General features: G+C 54.5%; 1 protein-coding gene across 2 annotated transcripts in view; it reads left to right on the plus strand.

The window, feature by feature from the left end:
* Window positions 1-919: 919 nt before the first annotated feature.
* CLMN (calmin) overlaps window positions 920-18,271 on the plus strand; it is a 111,269-nt gene continuing 93,917 nt past the window's right edge. For both annotated transcript variants that reach the window (XM_066277273.1, XM_066277274.1), the window contains exon 1: window positions 920-1,109. In XM_066277273.1, the coding sequence (XP_066133370.1) occupies window positions 1,028-1,109 (82 nt within the window). In that variant the 5' untranslated portion in view covers window positions 920-1,027. The remainder of the gene's footprint in view (window positions 1,110-18,271) is intronic.

Here is an 18,271-nt window from a genome sequence, read left to right on the forward strand (position 1 = left end):
CATGGGGTACCCAGCGCCCAAGGAGCCCATTGGTGATTCAGTGGCCCAGGACTCCATGGGGTACCCAGCGCCCAAGGAGCCCATTGGTGATTCAGTGGCCCAGGACTCCATGGGGTACACCTGTTCCAAGAAGTCCGCAGCTTCTCTGTCCTCCCCAGAACCTGAGGCCATGTCTGGATGGGATTCACGCACAAAAGTTCCCAATATTCCAACCAAGGAGAAAGGTCCTTTTTGCTATGCCCCACCCCCCATTTGGAGCTAGAGGAGAGCCTCCCTCTACCTCCATTTCCATCCTTGGCCTCTCCTTCAGGTGCAGTCATCTCGGATGGGCATGGCTTAGCCCCCACCACCTACCCCCGCAGAGCCCGCCCCTCCGAATTGCAATCGCGGGGTCGGGGTTAGAGGGGGAAAGGGGCAAGGGGCCTGCTTTGAAGTGTGTGTGCGCGCGCGCGTGTGTGTGTGTGTGTGTGTGTACGCGCGCGCGTGCGTGTGTAGGAGGGGGTCATCCTTGGGACAGAAGCCTGAGGGGCGGCGCAGGGGGTCGGGGTGGGAGGGGGCGGGCCTTTCCGGACCAGGTCCTAGGACCCGCGGGCTCACTCACCCCGCGGCTGCGTCACCGGCCCGCCGCCCCCTGAGACATCACAATCTAAGGGCCGGGACCCCGCGTTTATCACCGCCGTTTGCAACCAAACAATCCACCCAACAAACACCCGGGAGAAAAGGAAAGCGGCCTGAGCCCAGCTTCCAGCCCCGGCCCTCCCCTCGCCCCCCGGGGCCCCCGCCCCCAGATGGGGGAGTGAGCGCGAGCCAGGGCGCTCCGCACCCGCCGGCCCGCGCCCGCCAGCTGCCCGCCCGCGGTGGGAGCGGCCCGAACGCGCCCGCCCCGCCCGCGCCCCGCCCGCGCCCGCCGCTCGCCCAACTCCGCGGCGCCCTCGCCGGGTGCGTGCCGCTCGCGCGCCCGCCGGCCAGGCTCCCCGCGCCCGCCACCCGCGCCCGGCTCGGCGCCGGGCCCTCCCGCCCGCGCTTCATGGCTGCTCAGGAATGGGACTGGTTCCAACGCGAGGAGCTCATCGGACAGATCAGCGACATCCGAGTCCAGAACCTGCAAGGTAACGCGCCCCAGCCTCCCCGGAAAGGAACGCCGGATTGGGGTCGCTCTGGGAGCCGCTCCACACTGGGCTACTGCGACCCGCGCCACCCTGCCGGGTCCTGACCCCGTTTCTGTCACTTACTGGGAGGAGGGGTTTGAGGCACCCGCCCCCAAACCCCGGCATCGCCAACCCCGGGGGTGGGGCGGCACACGTGTGTGTGTGTTTATATGTGTGTGAGTGTGTGGGGGGGTCCCGGTGGGGGGGTCCCCTCCTTTTTTTTTGCGGGACGTCATGACTACCCTCCAGCGACAGCTGCGAGTTTGGAGAAGTTTGTGCGTGGGCTGTTGGGGGCGGTGGCCCAGGTCATGGAGGGAGGAGAAAGTGCGCCTACGTGTGTCTGAGTGTGAATTCGCATACTTGCCGAGTACCCCGGAGGCTAGGGGAATGAATGGGGGCGGCGCCTTAGCGGCCGGCAAGGGGGAAGGGACCAGGGGCCCCGTCTGTGAGCTCAGAGGGGCACCCAGGCCGGGACGGCCACGCCACTTTCCTCAAGGAGCTGCCCCTTCCCTGGCCCCCAACCTGGGTGCTGGGCTCTGGGACCAGCTCTGCCTTGAGACAAGGTGAAAGAGAAACTGGGTGGCCAGTGCCTCCCACAAGGGCCAGGAGTTACTCCCGCTGCAGATGAAGTTTACCCATCAAAGGAGTTTATTCATTGTGGATACAGCACAGAAATATTTCAAGGGGCAAAAGTCACCCACAATCACCCCCTAACCCACCCACCCACAGCTGCTTTTCCTCAGGTGTCTTTCCAACCTCTCCTGTGAACCTCACAGAACAGGACAGTTTCGCTTCCGGCCTGTTTTCATGGACCTGGGCAGGGGAAGTTTCTTTAGCAGCTTCCCCTGCAGATTTGGGTTTCTAGAGATTCCAAGGTTGGGGGCGGCTCCGAGGGAGCTGAGAGGCCTGGACAGAGGGGTGTTGTTGCCCCTGCCCCCAGCAGTTGACATGACTTTACTGTCGGGGGCAGGGAGCCTCAGCAGTCAGGGTGCAGTCCGTGTGGGATGTCCGAGCAGTCAAGTTTAAGCATTACACTGGATGGAATGTTTCCTGGGAGCCCACGTGGACCTGCTCCACCCCTAGGCTGGGTAAGGGCAGTGCAGGCAGAGGTGACCTGAAGTGGACCGGGAGCCTTGTAAGTGGCCAGTGGAAACTGAGTTTGCTCCCCAGATCTCTTCTGGCTGTGATTTGTGTAAGAGGAGGAGGATCTGGCTGGAGATGCTGAAAAGGATTCCTTTTGATTATAAGTCTCATGCCTGGATTCTGTTGCCCGAGAACTGACATCTTTTTTGGGGGGTTGGCATAATTATCTTTTGCTGAGATGGCATCTGGTTTGGGCTGTCAGTGTGTGTGTGTGTGTGTGTGTGTGTGTGTGTGTGTGTGTGTCTTAGGCTATTAATGGGTGTTTAAGAAACACATTCTAGCCAATTCTTGGTGCAACTTCCTGCATTCCTGTAGGATCCGTTCCTAGTGTAAAGGAGATGAATTTTGTGAAGGGATGTTCAGTATTGTGAGCAGTTAGATACACCTAAAACTATGAGAGAAGGCTTCTCCAAATGGGGATAATGTAAGATGGGTCCTGACGGTTGGGTAGGAGTTCACTGAGTGAGCCCCTATCTCTTAGCTCCCAGTGAACTGTCCTATTTTAGGTAATGCAAATTACAATTTGAGCATCCAAAGCTTTGCCATTAAAAAAATTAACTTTTACACTTATGTATATATGTTATATCTTATATATGGTTACATATATTTATATAAAATGCATTAATTTTAAGGGTGAGCCCATCACCCAGATGAAGCAGACTTCCAGTACGCTGGCTGGGTGCCTCATCTCCCTCCCTAGTCAGTAACACCCCCCCCCACACACACACAAGTACCCACCCACAACACAACTACTATTCCGACCTTGACTACTATTGTTTTGCCTCTAGAGCTTCATATAACATTGAATTGAACATTGACTTGAACAGTACATACTCCGTTAAATTGGGTTTTTTTTTTCGTTCCACATTTTGTTGGAATAATTAATCCACATCCTTGTTTACATCGGTACCTTTTTTGGCTAGGATGGGGTGAGGTGGGGAGGATTGTAAACCTACTGAGATATAATTTACATATAAAATTCACCTGTTTTAAGTTTACAATTCAGTAATTTTTAGTAAACCTACAGAGCTGTGCAAACATCACGGCAGCCCAGTTTGGGGACATTTTCATTACCTGCCAGCATGTGCATCCGCCTAGCTCCAGCCCAGACCGGGCAGTGCCTAGCTCCTTGTTAGTCCGTCGTAGGCACGCGTCACAGGTGATCTGTTCGTCAGGGAGGGTCACTTGGGTTGTTTGCAGTTTGGGCTCTTACAATGAGAGAAGCTGTTAGTCCTGGGGCAGGGGGAACCCCAACACTGCAGAGTTGCTGGCTCTGGCTTTGCTGCTCTGCCCAGCCTCTGAGGAGAGGCTGGGAGAGGAGGTGGGGCCCAGAATGTGTCTTCTGTCTTCAGCTTGTCCTTGGCTTTCCTGTCGCTTGACTGCATGACTGGATGCTCAACAGACGTTTTCTCTCCTTGTCTCTGTGGTACTCAGGAAGTCCCAACCAAAGGGCCAAGTCTGGAAGGCACCCACGCCATGCTCGGAGCATCTGCCCAAACCAGCTGGTGGGTGCCAGCAGGCCCTGGATGGTCTGGATGATCGGCTCTGTGGGCCATGGGTGGGGCCTTGCTCGTCTGAACTGGTGCGGGTGGCAGTCAGGGGCGACAGGAGGAGTCCAGGCGGAAGGGGGTTTTGTAAGCTGTGCGCTCACTCTAAGCGCAGGTAGTTGCAGATGTCGTGCTGTTGGGAGGACGGCAACAGAGGGATTTCACAAATCTGTAATCACAGGGACTGAGGAGGAGTCCCAGCCTCCATGTGCAAGAGGTGGCTGCTGTCATGGTCACACAGCCCTGATTCTTTTCAGAAAAGCTTGACTCTCATGGTCCTGGGACCAGGTGCTTCCAGGGTCAGTCATGAGGACACTGCATTTCAGGGAAAAACGGTTCACTAATATACCTATATCTTTACATCTTTATATGTTTACGTTTACTTGGAAGTATGTTGACCTCTGCCAGTTACTCATCTGAAGCTTCTTTGATGGCCCTGACCTGTGGAATTCTGGAATCCATGCAGATACTATTGTGACTTCACCAGATTATACCCCACAGAGTGTTGGAATGAAGACCTCAGGCCAAGTGAGCTGGGCAGAAAGCTGGCCTTTCCTAGGAGATGTGACACGGGCTGATGAAGTCCCTGTTGATATGTTCACTTCAGTGGTGCCCAAAAGTGTTTGTAAACGAATGACTCTCTGGCAGACAGCATTCGACTGTCCCTCTGGGCAAAGGCTGCCTGTGCCGCCCTCACAGTGTCCCTTGCAGGGAGACGAGGGCGGCCCAAGCTGCTGACCTTTACAGAGAGGAGAAAATGGACTTGCAGGATGTGGGCGGCCTCCCTCTGGGGGCCTCCGCGTCCTTGGAGCCACCTGGGGTAGAGTTGAGGACAGAGGCAGTCGCTTACCGGGTCTGTGCTGTGGCCAGCAAGGTGCTGGCTTCCTGATGACAAGGCGCGTGTGGCTGTCTCCTCTCCCTCTTCGACTTGGCTTTAGGGTCCGGCTGAATGCTCCGCTAGTTCTGGGGTCCCCTGACTGTTGGTCAAAGGGTGATTGATGGTGAGCCAGGATTTGGAAGATGCTTCCTTTCCTGTACGAAGCCTCCACCACCCCCAGAATTCTCAGCCCTTCTCTGTTCACTTGAGCAGATGTGTGCTAAGCCAGCAGCATCCTGCGGACGTCAGGGAATGCGAAGTTGGTGCTTTTCCTGCCTTGATGGAGCGTGGAACCATCACGGGCGCCTGGCCAGACCGGGGCTCGGGGCTTGGATTTCCCGCCTCTGGCCACGCAGACGGCAGTAATCTTTGAGGCTGTCTCCGGCTGCCCTGGTGCCTGTTGGGTCTGACGCTGTGGCCCTTGACCTCACTGCTCAGGAGCGCCCAGTGCTGGAGGTGGATGGAGTCAGGTGGGGTGAGGCAGACATAAGGCTGTTCCCCTGCTGTTCTTGGGGAGCCAGGAGGGGGGGTCCACCACGGCCCCCTGAGCCCTGCTGGCTGGTGCTCCCGGAGCAGCCTCCCCACCCCTGCCTCAGTGTCTCCTTTCCAATGTGTCAGGGGCAGTACTGCCCGGGTTAGCAAACAGGAGCAGTGTTTTGGGCACTTGGAATTGACTGTCCAACAGAGGTGGTAACCATTAGCCTGTCAGGGAGCAGCTTGGGTGCTGGGCGCCAACTGCTTCTTTTGTGTTGTCTCCAAGCCTTTGAGGTGGTGCTTGCGGCCGAAGCACAGGGTGGAAACTTGACCGCGGATTCCACCGCGCATGCGCGAGGGAACGTGATTGAACAGCCTGAAGGCAGGCTCAGGGCGGAACTGTGCCGCGTGGTTCAAAGGTCGGCCCTTGCCATGCTCTCCACCTCTTCCTCGTGTTCCACCGGCTCAGAGCCACGTGTAGGCCCTCTTCCTGCTTGCCCCAACTCCCTAGCGACCTCTGTGGCGCTGGGCCCTGCGTCACCTCCTCCAGTCTACCTACCATCCAGCCACCGACACTCGCCCTTGCTGATCCCTTCCCTGGGTCTCCATGGCCAGCCCCTGGACTGAGGGCAGCTCCTGGTCCACCCCAGGGCTAATATCATCATCGTCCATCAGTGTCGTAATGGGGAGAGGGTCGGGCTGCACTGACTTACAGGCTCAAGTCCACGCCCCTTCGCCTGGTATGCCGGTCCCTCTGTGGTCGGTTGGGGATGCCACACCAGCTACCCACCGGCTCCCTGCACCCAGCACCCTCCCCTCCGGGTTCCATCCACACCCCTCCCCCAGACCTCCAGGGCACACAGCACTGGGGCCGGGATGGGGTAGTCACTGTGGTCAGGATTATCCAGCACCCCCGCGGGGCTGTGTCCTGCCTCCGCCTCCCCTGGCTCCTGGAGGGCACAGCCAGCGCACTGGAGGTTTCTGGACAGAAACCAAAGGAAATCAGATGCAGAGGTTTCATGTCCTCCAGGCACTTGCTGCCTGTTAGGGCCCTGCCCGCGGCTATGTGCTTGGCTGGAAGGATGAATCACCGTGTAGAACTCTCCTCTCAGGCCCCCAGCTGGAGGCATGTCAGGGCTTCGCATTAACTCTGGATTCTGTCCCCAGAGGCCATGTTCCAGTCCGGCTCCGTCCCTCACCAGGGCGTGGGTTCTGCTCAAGGGGCCTCGTCAGGGCGAGCAGGTGGTGCAGGTGGGGAAGCCACAGACAGGATGTGGCGTCAGTCCTGGGTCTGGGGCCTGGCCTCATTGCTGCCTTGCTGTGGGACCCTGGGAAATATGTTCCCTGTGCTGAGCCTCAGTTTCCTCTATAGAATGAGAGAGAGTGTCAGGCTCAGGTGGGCCCCCTGGGAGGTGGTATAAGGACAGAGGTGCCCGCATACAGCCATCGCATTCCGGTCCCCTGGCAGGCATGTGTGGGCGGCTGGCGTGGGACTCTGGGCACCGCTGAGCACAGCTGGCTGGGTTCCTGGATTCTTTTCCCTGTCAAGTGCTGGAGAGTCCCTCCCACGAAGCGTCCTGTGTAGAAGAGGTTGCCGTTCGCAAGCTTTGCTGTAAAACTACACATCAGTAAAAAGACATGCATTCTTGATTCATTCCGAGCTGATCAGTTATGGTTTCTGTGAACAGCCCAGAGAAGGTGGGGGACCCACCCGTGCTCTGAACCAGCTGGGCATGGTTGACGGTGCCCAGGGAGGTGGGGTTCCCACCTTCACCTGTGCATACTTGCATCGAGGAACAAGACTGTTTGGGGTCAATTGAAATGGAAACCCATCACCTAAATGGATGTCAGTACAGAGCGGGAGGCCCTCGGTCCAGTGGGCATCAGCGTCACCTGTCAGTGGCCAGGGCTCTGATGGCCTTGACTCCGTCCGAGCCGGGCTGTGTGGTGTCACAGGGGAGGCGGGGCTCTGGACCCCACCCAGCGCGGAGGGAAGCGGCCCTTTGGAGAGGCCCGGACTATGTCCACTGCCCTCCCTGCCCCGTGGAACACTGCGGCATTTAAATTTGTGACTGCACGGCTGAGGCCCTGGGCAGAGTCCTCCTGCCCAGACAATCCATAGGTCACGCCTGCGCTGCCTCAGGAGGAAAAAGAGAAAAATCAAGTCATTATCTTTTTCGTGGTTGAACCATTAAAAGTCAACTCCCTGCTCCCCCAGAAACCGTGCTGCTTATTTCCCCGCCCCCTCCGTGCACCTCTTTTTTTTTTTTTTAATTGTATTTGTCACAGAAGGAATTAGAGGAAGCATCCAAAATCACAAGTGTGGCTTTAAAAGAATTTTTGCTGTTTTTCCCCCCCTTGCTGGTCTGTCTCCTTTGGCAGAGTGTGGTTTGTGGGCCAATCCAGCCGCTGCCCGTTTCTGTGAAGAAAGTCTTATCAGGACACAGCCGCGTCCATTCATTCGTTCGTGTGTTGTCCGTGGCTGCACTTGCACGACAGTCACAATTTAGTCGTGACAGAGAAGTACCCACGAAACCAAAAATAACTGCTGTCTGACCCTTTGGGAATGTGGGAATCCACAGTGCTTCCTGCAGGATGACAGGGACCTTATTTCCTAAGCCCTGACTCAGGACAGGTGACAAGTGGGAGACCCTGGGATGGCAGCCGTGGGGATCGCTTGCTGCAGGTGCGACAGGCCAGCCTTCCTCTCAGCGGGCTGACGCCTGCTTGGGGTGGGCTCTGTACCCGAGGTGGACACGGACTCACCCACTGGAAGCCGGCCGCGTGGTCGCAGAGCTGTCACCGAGTCTTCCCGAAATGCTGGGCGGGGCGGTGGAGGAAGACACGGGGCGCTGCAGGAGTGCCCGGTACGCAGAGGCGGCGGCGTCCTGAGGCTGGGATGCGGGTGTTGGGACTGAGGGTGCACAGGGTGGGTGCTGCCGGGGGAGGCGGGGGGAGGCTCGGTCCAGCTGTGGGGGTGGGGGTCTGGGACAGGGAACAAGCTGCAGTTATGAAGGCAGGCAGTGTGAAACCAGGGCGTAGGCCATGGGTGCTTCGGGGGGACTGTGGGGGTTGGGGGTGCTTCGGGGGGACTGTGGCCGGGATTGGGAGTGCGAGGCCTGAAGGTGGGTCCCTGAGGCTGCCCATACCGTCGGCATCCCCCTCTCCTTCTTGCCCTTCTTCAGCCCTGTGACCCCCGGCTCCTCGGAGATGCGAGTTCCCAGGCCCTGAGGATGAGGGAGAGGATTTGGGGAATCTGCAGAAGCCCTGGGGTCAGGTTGGTGTCAACCGGCAGGACCTTTAGTTCCTGGAGAACTGGGGGTCTAATCGGAAGGCCCTTTAGGGCTCCGGTGACATCACGCCCCACTCCTGCTTCCCTCTCCTGGGGGGCTCTCTGTGGGGGCAGGTGCCTGTGTGATATTTATATCCCTCTCCTCTTTTAAACTATTTTTAATCCTCGATGGTATGACATACTTAAAAAGCAGCATTCTGGGGCCTCCTAGCTGAGAACTGGGGCGGGCGGTGGGGAGGGGGCACGGAGATGACCTGCCAATTTGGTGCTGAAATGACTTAACCCTCAGATGGCATCTTCCGCTCGCCCCTCCCCCACCTCCGGAGTCGCATCAGTCCTGGCCCCGAGTGTCTGCCCTGGACGCCTTTCCGTTCCTGTCTGCTCTTGTTAACATCCTTACTGTCGGCAGCAGGGACCACTGTTTTCCTGGCTCCGGGCCTCCGGTCCTGCTTCAGCTCTGCAACCCAGAGATCTGTCTCCCTGTCTGTCTTCTACCAAGCAGCCCCTTTGCGGTCGGGAAGAAGCCCTATTGTGTGCCCTGGCCCCTCACTTCTTCTGGCCTCCCCGGAATGAACCAGACCCAACTGCACCCAGCTGTCTTCATCGTCCTGTTCCCCCCACAGGCCACACCCTGCCCTGTCCCCGTACCTCTGTCTGCAAGGCTCCTCCTGCAGGAGTGACTGTGACCGCACCTAGGGCAGCCTCCCAGCACCTGGCCTGCGACCGCCTGGGTTGATTTTAGGGCCGCCTCCTCTGGGTTCTGTCCGGCCCGCCCCTGAGTAGATCCCCAAGAGAAGCAGGTCTTCACAACTGTTTGCCAAATTGCTGTAGGCTGAACCCCCCCAACAATGTCCACATCATGAGCCCCCAAACCTGGGAATGTGGTAGCTTACTTGGTAGAAGGGACTTTGTAGATGCAATTAAGTGAGCAGTCTTGACCTGGGAATGATCCTGGATTATTACCCAAGTGTCCTGTTAATCACTAGGATCCTTAGAAGGTCGAGGCAGGAGGGGCAGAGGGTGGGGGAGATGTGGCAGGGGACACAGAGGTCAGAGCCATGTTATTTGGGGAAGGAGCTGCGAGCCACCAAGGAGCGCAGGCTGTTTCTAGAAACTGTGAGAGAGCAGGAAACAGGTGCTCCTCCGCCAGAGTCTCCGGAAGGGACACAGTTCGGCTAATAACTGGTGTTAGCCTGTCAGACCCATTTTGGACTTCTAAACTATGAGACGATCAGGTTTTGTCATTTTAAGCTGGTGAGTATGTAGTCATGTGTCACAGCCACAGTAGGAAACAGGAGACTAATATATACATAAATTAAAAGTGGCTCTTGTCTTCTTCCTTTGGAGACGACACATCTGGGAGATATTTGCACCCACCTGGATGGCCCGTTGAATTCCATGGGAGTGTGAGGGACATCCGGGGTGGTGGCATCGAGCCTGAGCTGGGAGTACAGAGACCTGGGCTCCGACCACAAGGCTGTGGAACCTGGCGAGGCTGTCTGACAAAGGGCAGGAGAGCAGGACTCCAGGGACAGGAGAGAGGGTTGGCCTTGGGCCAGCAGGCTCTCTGCCCCGGAGTCCAAAAGCGGTGCTGGTGGCACCTGAGAAACACATAGGGCTTTGACTAACAAGGAGTCAGTGTCAAAGGACGCGGTCTGTGCTCTCTGGGTCTTGAACAAAACAGTGACATCACAGCAGCCTCGAGGTACATACACATCCTGTTGTGTGGTCCCTGGGACTCAGCAAGCTTGGGCGGCATTAACATCTCCATTCTAATCCCTGCGTTCTTTCAGAGTGAGGCCCGTGAGCTCTGGAAGCAGTCCAGTCCTGGATGTTTTGGATCAACAGCCTTCGCCTTGATGTGGAATATCCACGTCTATTTAGAAAGCCAGAGAGCATCACCCGAGTATTGGCTTATACGCAGTTCCCGACGTTTGGTTGCATGACATCAAGCGTTAAAAGGCTAGATGTAGTACAAGTTATGAGAAACTTAAATTTCCAGAGAATGGAAGAAGAATCCCAGTCGTGCTCCACTGTACAAGCGTGGTTGAATGACACCATGCCGTAGACATGCCGTTTCATTTAATTTCATTTTCTGCACTGTCCCCGCCTTCTTGGTTGAAGGTCAGCCTATAACCCTCACTGCTGTGGTTCCGTTGTTGTCTCCATGGCATTAAGTTTATGAAAACACAAGTGATCAGTGATAATACTTTTGGTTTTGTTTTCTTCTGTTGCTGCTTATTTTTATAAAACAAGGGTGAAATGCAATCTGATGTCCCGGGAATTTCCAAACACACAGTAGGGGGAAGACGGCTGGGTGACTAAAAGGCTCCCCGTTCTGTAGCTCGGCCCCGTCCTCGTCAGGCCGACATAGCGAAGTCTCGATGTGAGTGACAGGAGATAATTTGGGATACTGTTGTTGGAAAGTGAATAATATAGAGTGCAGGTTGTGTAATAATCAGTGAAGTCAGGGATCACCTGAAATGGCTAGAGAGCGTTGATGTCCTGATTATGAGGAGCATGGGGGTGGGGAGGCGGCCACTTGCTGAATGTTGTACCACGTCTCCCAAGCAACCCCCGTGTGGGGTATTATCTGCACCCCTAACACGGAGGCTGAGCTGGAGTCACAAATGCCACGTTGCTGAGTTAATAAGTGGTAGAACTAGGAATCAGATTGCAGTGGGGGAAGATGGAGTAAGTGGGGTGGGGAGGAGGTGTTAAGAGCAAGGACTGATGGGACTTCGAGTTGAGGGGAGGGGAGAGCCGTGGTGAGCACTAGATCAAAGCCTGCTTGGCTGTGGAGAGGACAGGTGACAAGATGACAGCCTTGTAACCTTGGATTGTGACGGAAGAGACTGGACACAGCCGTGGGAAACCATCCTCACCCTCACCCTGGGTCATATTGCGGGAATGGCAGACCCCAGTGCATCGTCTGATTCTACCGTAACCCTCTGAAGTTCACGTTGTATCCCCTCTTGGCAGATGTAGACACAGGCCCAGAGATGCTCAGCAGCCTTGCCCTGTCCCACAGCTAGTGAGCAGACAGCGGAGGTTTCTGGCACACTCCGGCACCCGAGATGCCCTGTGCCTCCACACCCACCAGCCCTTGCTGGGGGCCAGGTCTGTACAAGGTGTTCACTTGCCTTTCATGTGCATAAGGGACTGTGTAGAGCTCTCCTTTGGAGAGCCGGTCTGGCCTTTGAGTTTGGCTCTGATCTACAACAAAACAAAACGGGACACCTTCCAAATAAAAGCTGAGAGCTTGGGCTCAGAGGCGGGGTACTGGCAGGCCTGGGGGATGGCCTGTTGGGTTCCCAGCAGTATTGTGAGCAGGTGCCATGAAATGCCATATAATGGCTTACCTGTGAGGAGATGAAGGGGACAAGGCTCCATGAAGCCATAGGACCAGTTTTGGGTTAGCAAGGGAGGGGACCAGCAATCAGACAAGTGTTACCCTTGATGGACTGTGACTGACCAGGATGGGTACTGCCGAACTTGGACTTGTTATTAGTGATGGCTTGTTTGTCCTGGTAGACCAGCAGCCTCATTAGGTTGGTTATCTGTTGAATATGAGGATACACTCAGAGGGAAAGGGTCGATTCTGAGGTCTGGAAGACTGGGTTTTTGGTATTGGTTAGCTGTAGCTGTTGAGCCTGACAATACTTGTTAGTCCCAACTTCTCTTAGTTGTTAGAACATTCAGTGATGTCACATGTCTTCATTAGTGTCTGTTTCCCCTTCCCTGGCCTTTTCCAAGTTGTATATAACCATGGCTCTCCAAGGTTTGTGTGAAAAACAGTGGTTCCCTCGTGTTTCCCCTTTTCCCAGGGCATCGACTGCTTGAAAATGTTTTGAGCTGATGATTTTATTTCCCTCTGTCTCTAAATGACGTGCGTGTGATACTTTGATACTTTGTCTTGCTTTTTTTTTTGGTCCTAGGCTCCGATTCCTTACTGTGCGAGGTAAGGATGTAGGTCTTGACCTCTTTACCTCTTTAATCTCAGATCTTTGCTGTCCTTCCCAATTCCCCAGGCATTTATATCATGGTTTTGGTAAGATCAGTAACTGGGGTTTACACTGTTGCTACTACATCAGTGCTCTTCACAGCTCAGCGGTGCAGAATTTACGGATCACTTCTTTCCTGCTCTACTTTTCGTTTCTGTGGCGTTAAAAGTTGTTTGCTGCTGATGCTCTAGGTGCCGTCGAGTCTGTTAGTGTTCTAGGTGGCCCCTCAAGTTGTCTGTGTGCATCAGGGAAGTTCAGTTTCCTCCTCACGAGCATGTCAGGGTCTGGACTGGTTGCCCTCCATGCCTGGGCCCGGCTGTCACCTGGGTCCTCTGTCACCATCACTTGGGATCCCCCTCACCTGCCTCACAGTCAGCTCTCCCATTTCCTGTCTGTCTTCCTGTTATGGCTCAGCTCTTGAATACAGGAGCACAGCCTTCCCAAGGAAGAAAGCCTGGGTGGGAAGTTTGCTGAGAGCTTGCACGCGGGAAACACCTTTCTCCTCTGATTCGCAGTTGCTGGATTAGCCAGGCATCCAGTTCCCACCAGTTCAAGGTGGGAAGTCATTTTCCTCCAGAGCGCCGAAAGCCTTGCTCCAGGGTCTGCTGGTTCCTGGGTTGCGGTTGGAAGGTGAGCGCATCCCTGGTCCTTCGTGTGACCTGTTTTGTTCTCTCTGGAAGCGAATAGGATCTTGTTTTTGTCTTCAGTGCCCTGAGACTTCAGGGTGACCTGCCTGGGTTCTGGTCTCTGTCCATCCGTTATGCTGAGCATCACCCAGAACCGTGTCCTTTGGTTGTGGGAAATTTTCTTAGATTGCTCCATCGTGATTTCTGCTTCCTCAGTTTTCTGATCTTCTAGAACTCCTTTTATTTAGGATATTGATCCTCATGGACTAATCCTCAAATTTTCTTATCTTTTTCATGTCCCATTCCTTTTGTATTTTGTTCTATTTTCTGGGAGATTGCATCAGTTTTTTGTTTCATATTTTTTATCTACCAGACTTTTCATTTGCAAGACTTTTCTTATTCTTGAGAGAAGCCCAGTCTTGTGTCCGGGCTGCAGTACCTGCTCTTACACACAGTGGGGTCTAACGATGGGCCAGGATGGCTGGCGGGGCTTTGCAAGGCAGTGGTTGAGAGCCTGGAACCAAATGGCCGGGTAGTAATCCCGTGCCCGTTACTTTCTTTGTGACTTCGAGCAAGTCATTTATCCTCGCTAGTCTTCAGACAACTCATCTGTAAAATGAAAGCCACGATACTGAGATTTACTGCGAGAACGGTGATGGTTACATGAGCTACCCGAGGGGAGGGGCTAGAGCCGATCCACTCACAGTGGGGGTGCTGCGCATGCGTATTCCTCCGCCTGGCTTTCTCCACGTGTGTTTGGTCTGGAGCTTTCCTGGTAGAGGCTTCTTTCTCTAGGTGTTTTATAGTCCATGGTTGTCCTCTCAGATTGAAGAGTTGGGCACTAACGTGTACTGCCAGCTCTCAGCACAGGGGTGGGGAGCTTCCAGACTGGCAGATGCTTTGATGGGTGGGTGCCCAGCTGGGTTGTCATGGGGAACCCCGTGTTAGGGTCTTTATTTAGCTCTTTCCTTCCAGGCTGGTCAGACTCCCCCTGGGAGAGCTTTACTGTCTCCTGTGTGCATGGATGGTCAAGGCCAAAATGTGATGGGTGGGGAGTGGGGCTCTGGGCGTCAAATGAGCAAAGAAGCCTTGGGCAAGGAGGTCCTCTGCATGCAGTCTGCATAAAATCCGTCAGTCTGCCCATTTTCAGTACAATTAGCAGTGAGACCTTCTGTTAGAGAGGAGACTTCCAGTCTTGTGCCTGACGGAGGAGGGACGCACCCAGCTAGGAGACGTGGGGAAGGGGACATGGGGACCCAGCTGTTTCTTTCGTTTGATCCTTCCATTGCGTTTCCCCTCCCCACCCCATTCCCAGAGATACGCGTCGGCACCCATTTCTAAACTGTTGGGACCCCTGGGTTGTAACGGGGTTGGCTGGCGTCTGTCGTTTCTCAGTGGCCCGACGATACAGATTTCTTGAACTGGCGCAGTCACTTACGGCAGGTCCGCCTCTTTCCACCCTGTGGAATCTGGCTCCTGCCTCTCCTCCCGTCCTTCCCATCCTGAGGGTTTCTTCTCTGCATACACAATGCTCCCGACAAGCAAAGCCCCCGGACTCTAGGTTTTAGTCGAGCTTCGAGGTGGACCGACAGTACAAGCCCCTGTTGAGCGTGTACCCTTCTCTGAGAAGCCGCTCCCTTGCCTGGCCAAGCGTCTGAGGACAGCGTGGGTGCACGCTGGCCGAGAAGATTCGCTGTGCGGAGGTGACAGGCTTGGCGATGTTTCTTTCGGTTCTGACTGTTGCTCAGAGACGCTGCTGCATACTGGTTACCGGGAGAAACCGGGGGCTTGCAGAAAGGTTTCGGTTACACCTAATGGCTCTTACCACACACACTGGTTGCCTGGGGTTGGTTCCAGTGGGGTGCAGCTGTAGAGGCGGAGGGACTTCCTCCCACGAACTTGCCCCCCGAGGTCCTCCCTGGTGTCTCATCCCCACCAGCGGGCTAAAGCGCCTCTCAGCTTGTCAGGTGGGCTTTTAATTGGATCCCCTGTGCAAAGCATCGTCACTCTTGTTGCTGCTGTCCTTGCTTTAAAGCTGCAGCCTGTGCTGCCCACGGGGTGCCCAGGCTCCTCGTGAGAGAAGAACCAAACGTCTGAAGGGACGTTGACCGCTGTTTCGTTTCTACACCATTTAATGTCGCAGCCCTGCCCCAGCCCAGAGCCATGGGCTACGTGGCGGAGAACCGGCTGGCGGCCAAGCTTTTAAAATGAAGCTCTGCTTCCTGGCCAGACTGAAGATTATCCTGCCTGAGCCTCCATCCGACCAGCCAGGCTGACTTGTCTCGATCTTCTAGATTTTTCAGTGGGTTGTATCACCTGGGGAGAGGGGAAGGGCTACTATGGACACACCCTCAGGATATTCCAGTAAAGACCAAATCAGTCCTTGAGCCTCCAGGTTCCCTGGAATGAAGGTTTTTATCCCAAAGCCCTTACAAGTCAACAGGCCGATCAATGAGAACAGCACCGGGTTCCCCAGAGCCTGCCCGGCTGCAGAGAAGAGAGAAGCTGTTTGAAGCCAGGCGTGGACTGGAATTTTTGCTCCTTTGCTTTGTGGCTGTGAAACTCTCGCCAAATTACACGTCCCTGCGGAGTTGGGATCTCTTCTAGTATCTATAACGTGACTTTAATAATAACAACGCCTTTCGAAGGGTTATTTGGAAGATTTGATGAAACCGTGAGGGCTGAGTACCCAATACTCAATACTGATTGTGACCTTTGGAATAAATACTACTTTATTTAAAGTAGAAGGGGGATCTTCTTTGGTATGGTGGTCGATAATTTGGTAGAAGTTCAACTGAATGATGTGACTGAATTGATCCCTTTGTCAATATGTTGAGGTCAGGTTTGGTTTGGTGTCTACACTCGGGATCACAGAACAGGGCAGTAGTTGACAGGCCCTTGGTGAGTTGTCTAGTTGGAGGCTCGGAATCCACTGGAGATAAGGGAGATGCCTGGGGTTGAGCTGTCCAGCAAGGTGTCCTGTAGCAGGACCTGGCGTCGGGTGGGGGTCGGGCTAGGTGGAGATTGGCAGGGGTGGACCTCCAGGTGAGTGAGGAAGTTTCTGTGAGCCAAGGTGCGGAGACAGGAATGTGCAGGAGTGTTTGAAAGACGGGAAAGGGGCCCAGAGGGGTTGGTGTTTGTGGGCCCTTATTAGTAATGATGTGATCTTTTGACTCATTTCCCACTTTCTGCCACTTTACCCCGGGGACATGGCCTCCGCTAGCTTGTGGCCAGCATTCCTGGATGTGTGAGTGCTGGGGCGACACTTCATTTTGGGAACACAGGATGGTATCTCTTGAGTGAGATGTTCCACATGTTACAGGAAGTTAGCATCCTGGGTTGAGCCCACAAAATGCTAATTGTATGACAATCTAAATCCCCTCCCCCAACATTTCTACCTGGGAATGGTCCCACACATTTGAGAATCAGCAGAGTAATGTGTGCTCGTGAGAGGGGGAAGCTGCTTCTCCAAAGAGCTACCCACACTCTCGTACACAGAAGAGCTGTGATGACAGCATGTGCCCCTCTCTCAAAAGACTCTTTGATATGAAGCATCAGCTTTGAGGCTCTTGGAAATCAATAGTTGATGTAATAGTTGCTCTGTGAATTGCATCCATTATAACCAAATTCTCTCCAGTTGTTGGAAGAACTCAGCAAAGTGACACAATAACACATGACCATTTGGGATTATTCCACAAAAAATTACTTCATGTAGCAGGTGCAGATGCTGCAACTTTTATTTCTGTTTTCCAAAATATTGCTTGTTGTCTCTCTGAGTCCAATGGGCCAGAGCCCTTCTAGTTCTGCAGTTAACTTCCCACCGCAGCCACTTTTAGCAGGTGTTTATTGAGTGTCTGTTTGGTGTCAGGCACTCCGAGGCACCAGGAGATACAGACCTAGTCTCTGCTCCACGGAGTCAGTGTCCCACTGGGATGGAATGACAGCTCTGATGGCGGATTCTTGTAAGAATGTCTAAAAAGGGAACCCTACATCAGGTCCCACGAAGGACTTTCAGACAAGGTGACATTTTAGGTTGAAATGAGAAGAATAAATGAAAGGGGGAGACAAGCCTTCTATGCGAAGGGAACTGATGGCCCGGACGCTGAGGCAGGCAGAGCGTGGCTCGTGGATGCGGCTGCTTCGAGGCGAGCCGACAAATGTTGTGTTAGGGGCTGTGTTAGATCCGGAGCCCCAGTGCACAGAGCGCTTGAGCCCCCTCCAAGGTCAGGATGGCCATGCCTTTGGAGTTGGAGCTCGAAATTCTGGAGTTTTTCCCACTTGGCCAAGCCATAGACTGGGGTTCTGGGCCATTTTCACAGGGACCGAAAGGTGTGTGATTTGCTTCCATTAAAATAAGCTCAGCTTGGAAGAGGCACCCCCCTCCCACCTCCGCTGACAGCACAGGGGTGCTGACTCTGGCCCGCGGACTTGGGGAGCTCCAGTTTCATCCTCTGTGTGCCTTAGGGCACAGCAGGCATGGTGGCTCTAGTACCCTGTGGGCATGTCCATCTCTCTTATTTACCTTTCCTGCCCCTTCCCTGGTCCAGGCAGATCTGCCTCCCAGAGAGGAGGGACCACTCCCTTCCAGCATGATTTATCTGTGGATGATGAAGAGGATGACGAAGGGGTGATGATGGCAGTTTGTTCCTCACCCATATCACCACCATCTCCCTATACTGAATACCCTCTATGTGCCGTGAACTCTGTTGGGTATTTTATAGTTAATTCTCCCAACCATATGAGTAGGGAACTAAAGAACTAAAGCACAGAGAGGTCAGGTATATGATCCATAGTCACACAGCTAGTTAGTGGCCAGGTCAGAATTGACTTGGGTCTTTTCTTACTATAAAACCTGTGCTCTGTCCACTAAGGCACAGCAGGCCCCCATCAAAATGGAGTGTGGCACTGTCATTAACAAGCGTGTGGCTCTGGCCCCACTCGGTTCCCTAGTTGACCTCATCTCTGATATGCAAGCCGAGGGTCTGGGCCTGTGCTGTTTGTTACAGTCGTCACCAGGCACCGTGGCTGTTGAGGACGCACGGCTAGACCAGATTGAGAGGCACTGCGGGTGGAAGGTAGACACGGAGATCAAAGACTCACTATGAAGAAAGGATGTAAGACATCTTGCTAATAGTCCTTTTTTTTTGTTTTTGTTTTCTT

The sequence above is a fragment of the Saccopteryx bilineata genome, chromosome 4, assembly GCF_036850765.1.
Source record: "Saccopteryx bilineata isolate mSacBil1 chromosome 4, mSacBil1_pri_phased_curated, whole genome shotgun sequence".
Lineage (NCBI taxonomy): Eukaryota > Metazoa > Chordata > Mammalia > Chiroptera > Emballonuridae > Saccopteryx > Saccopteryx bilineata.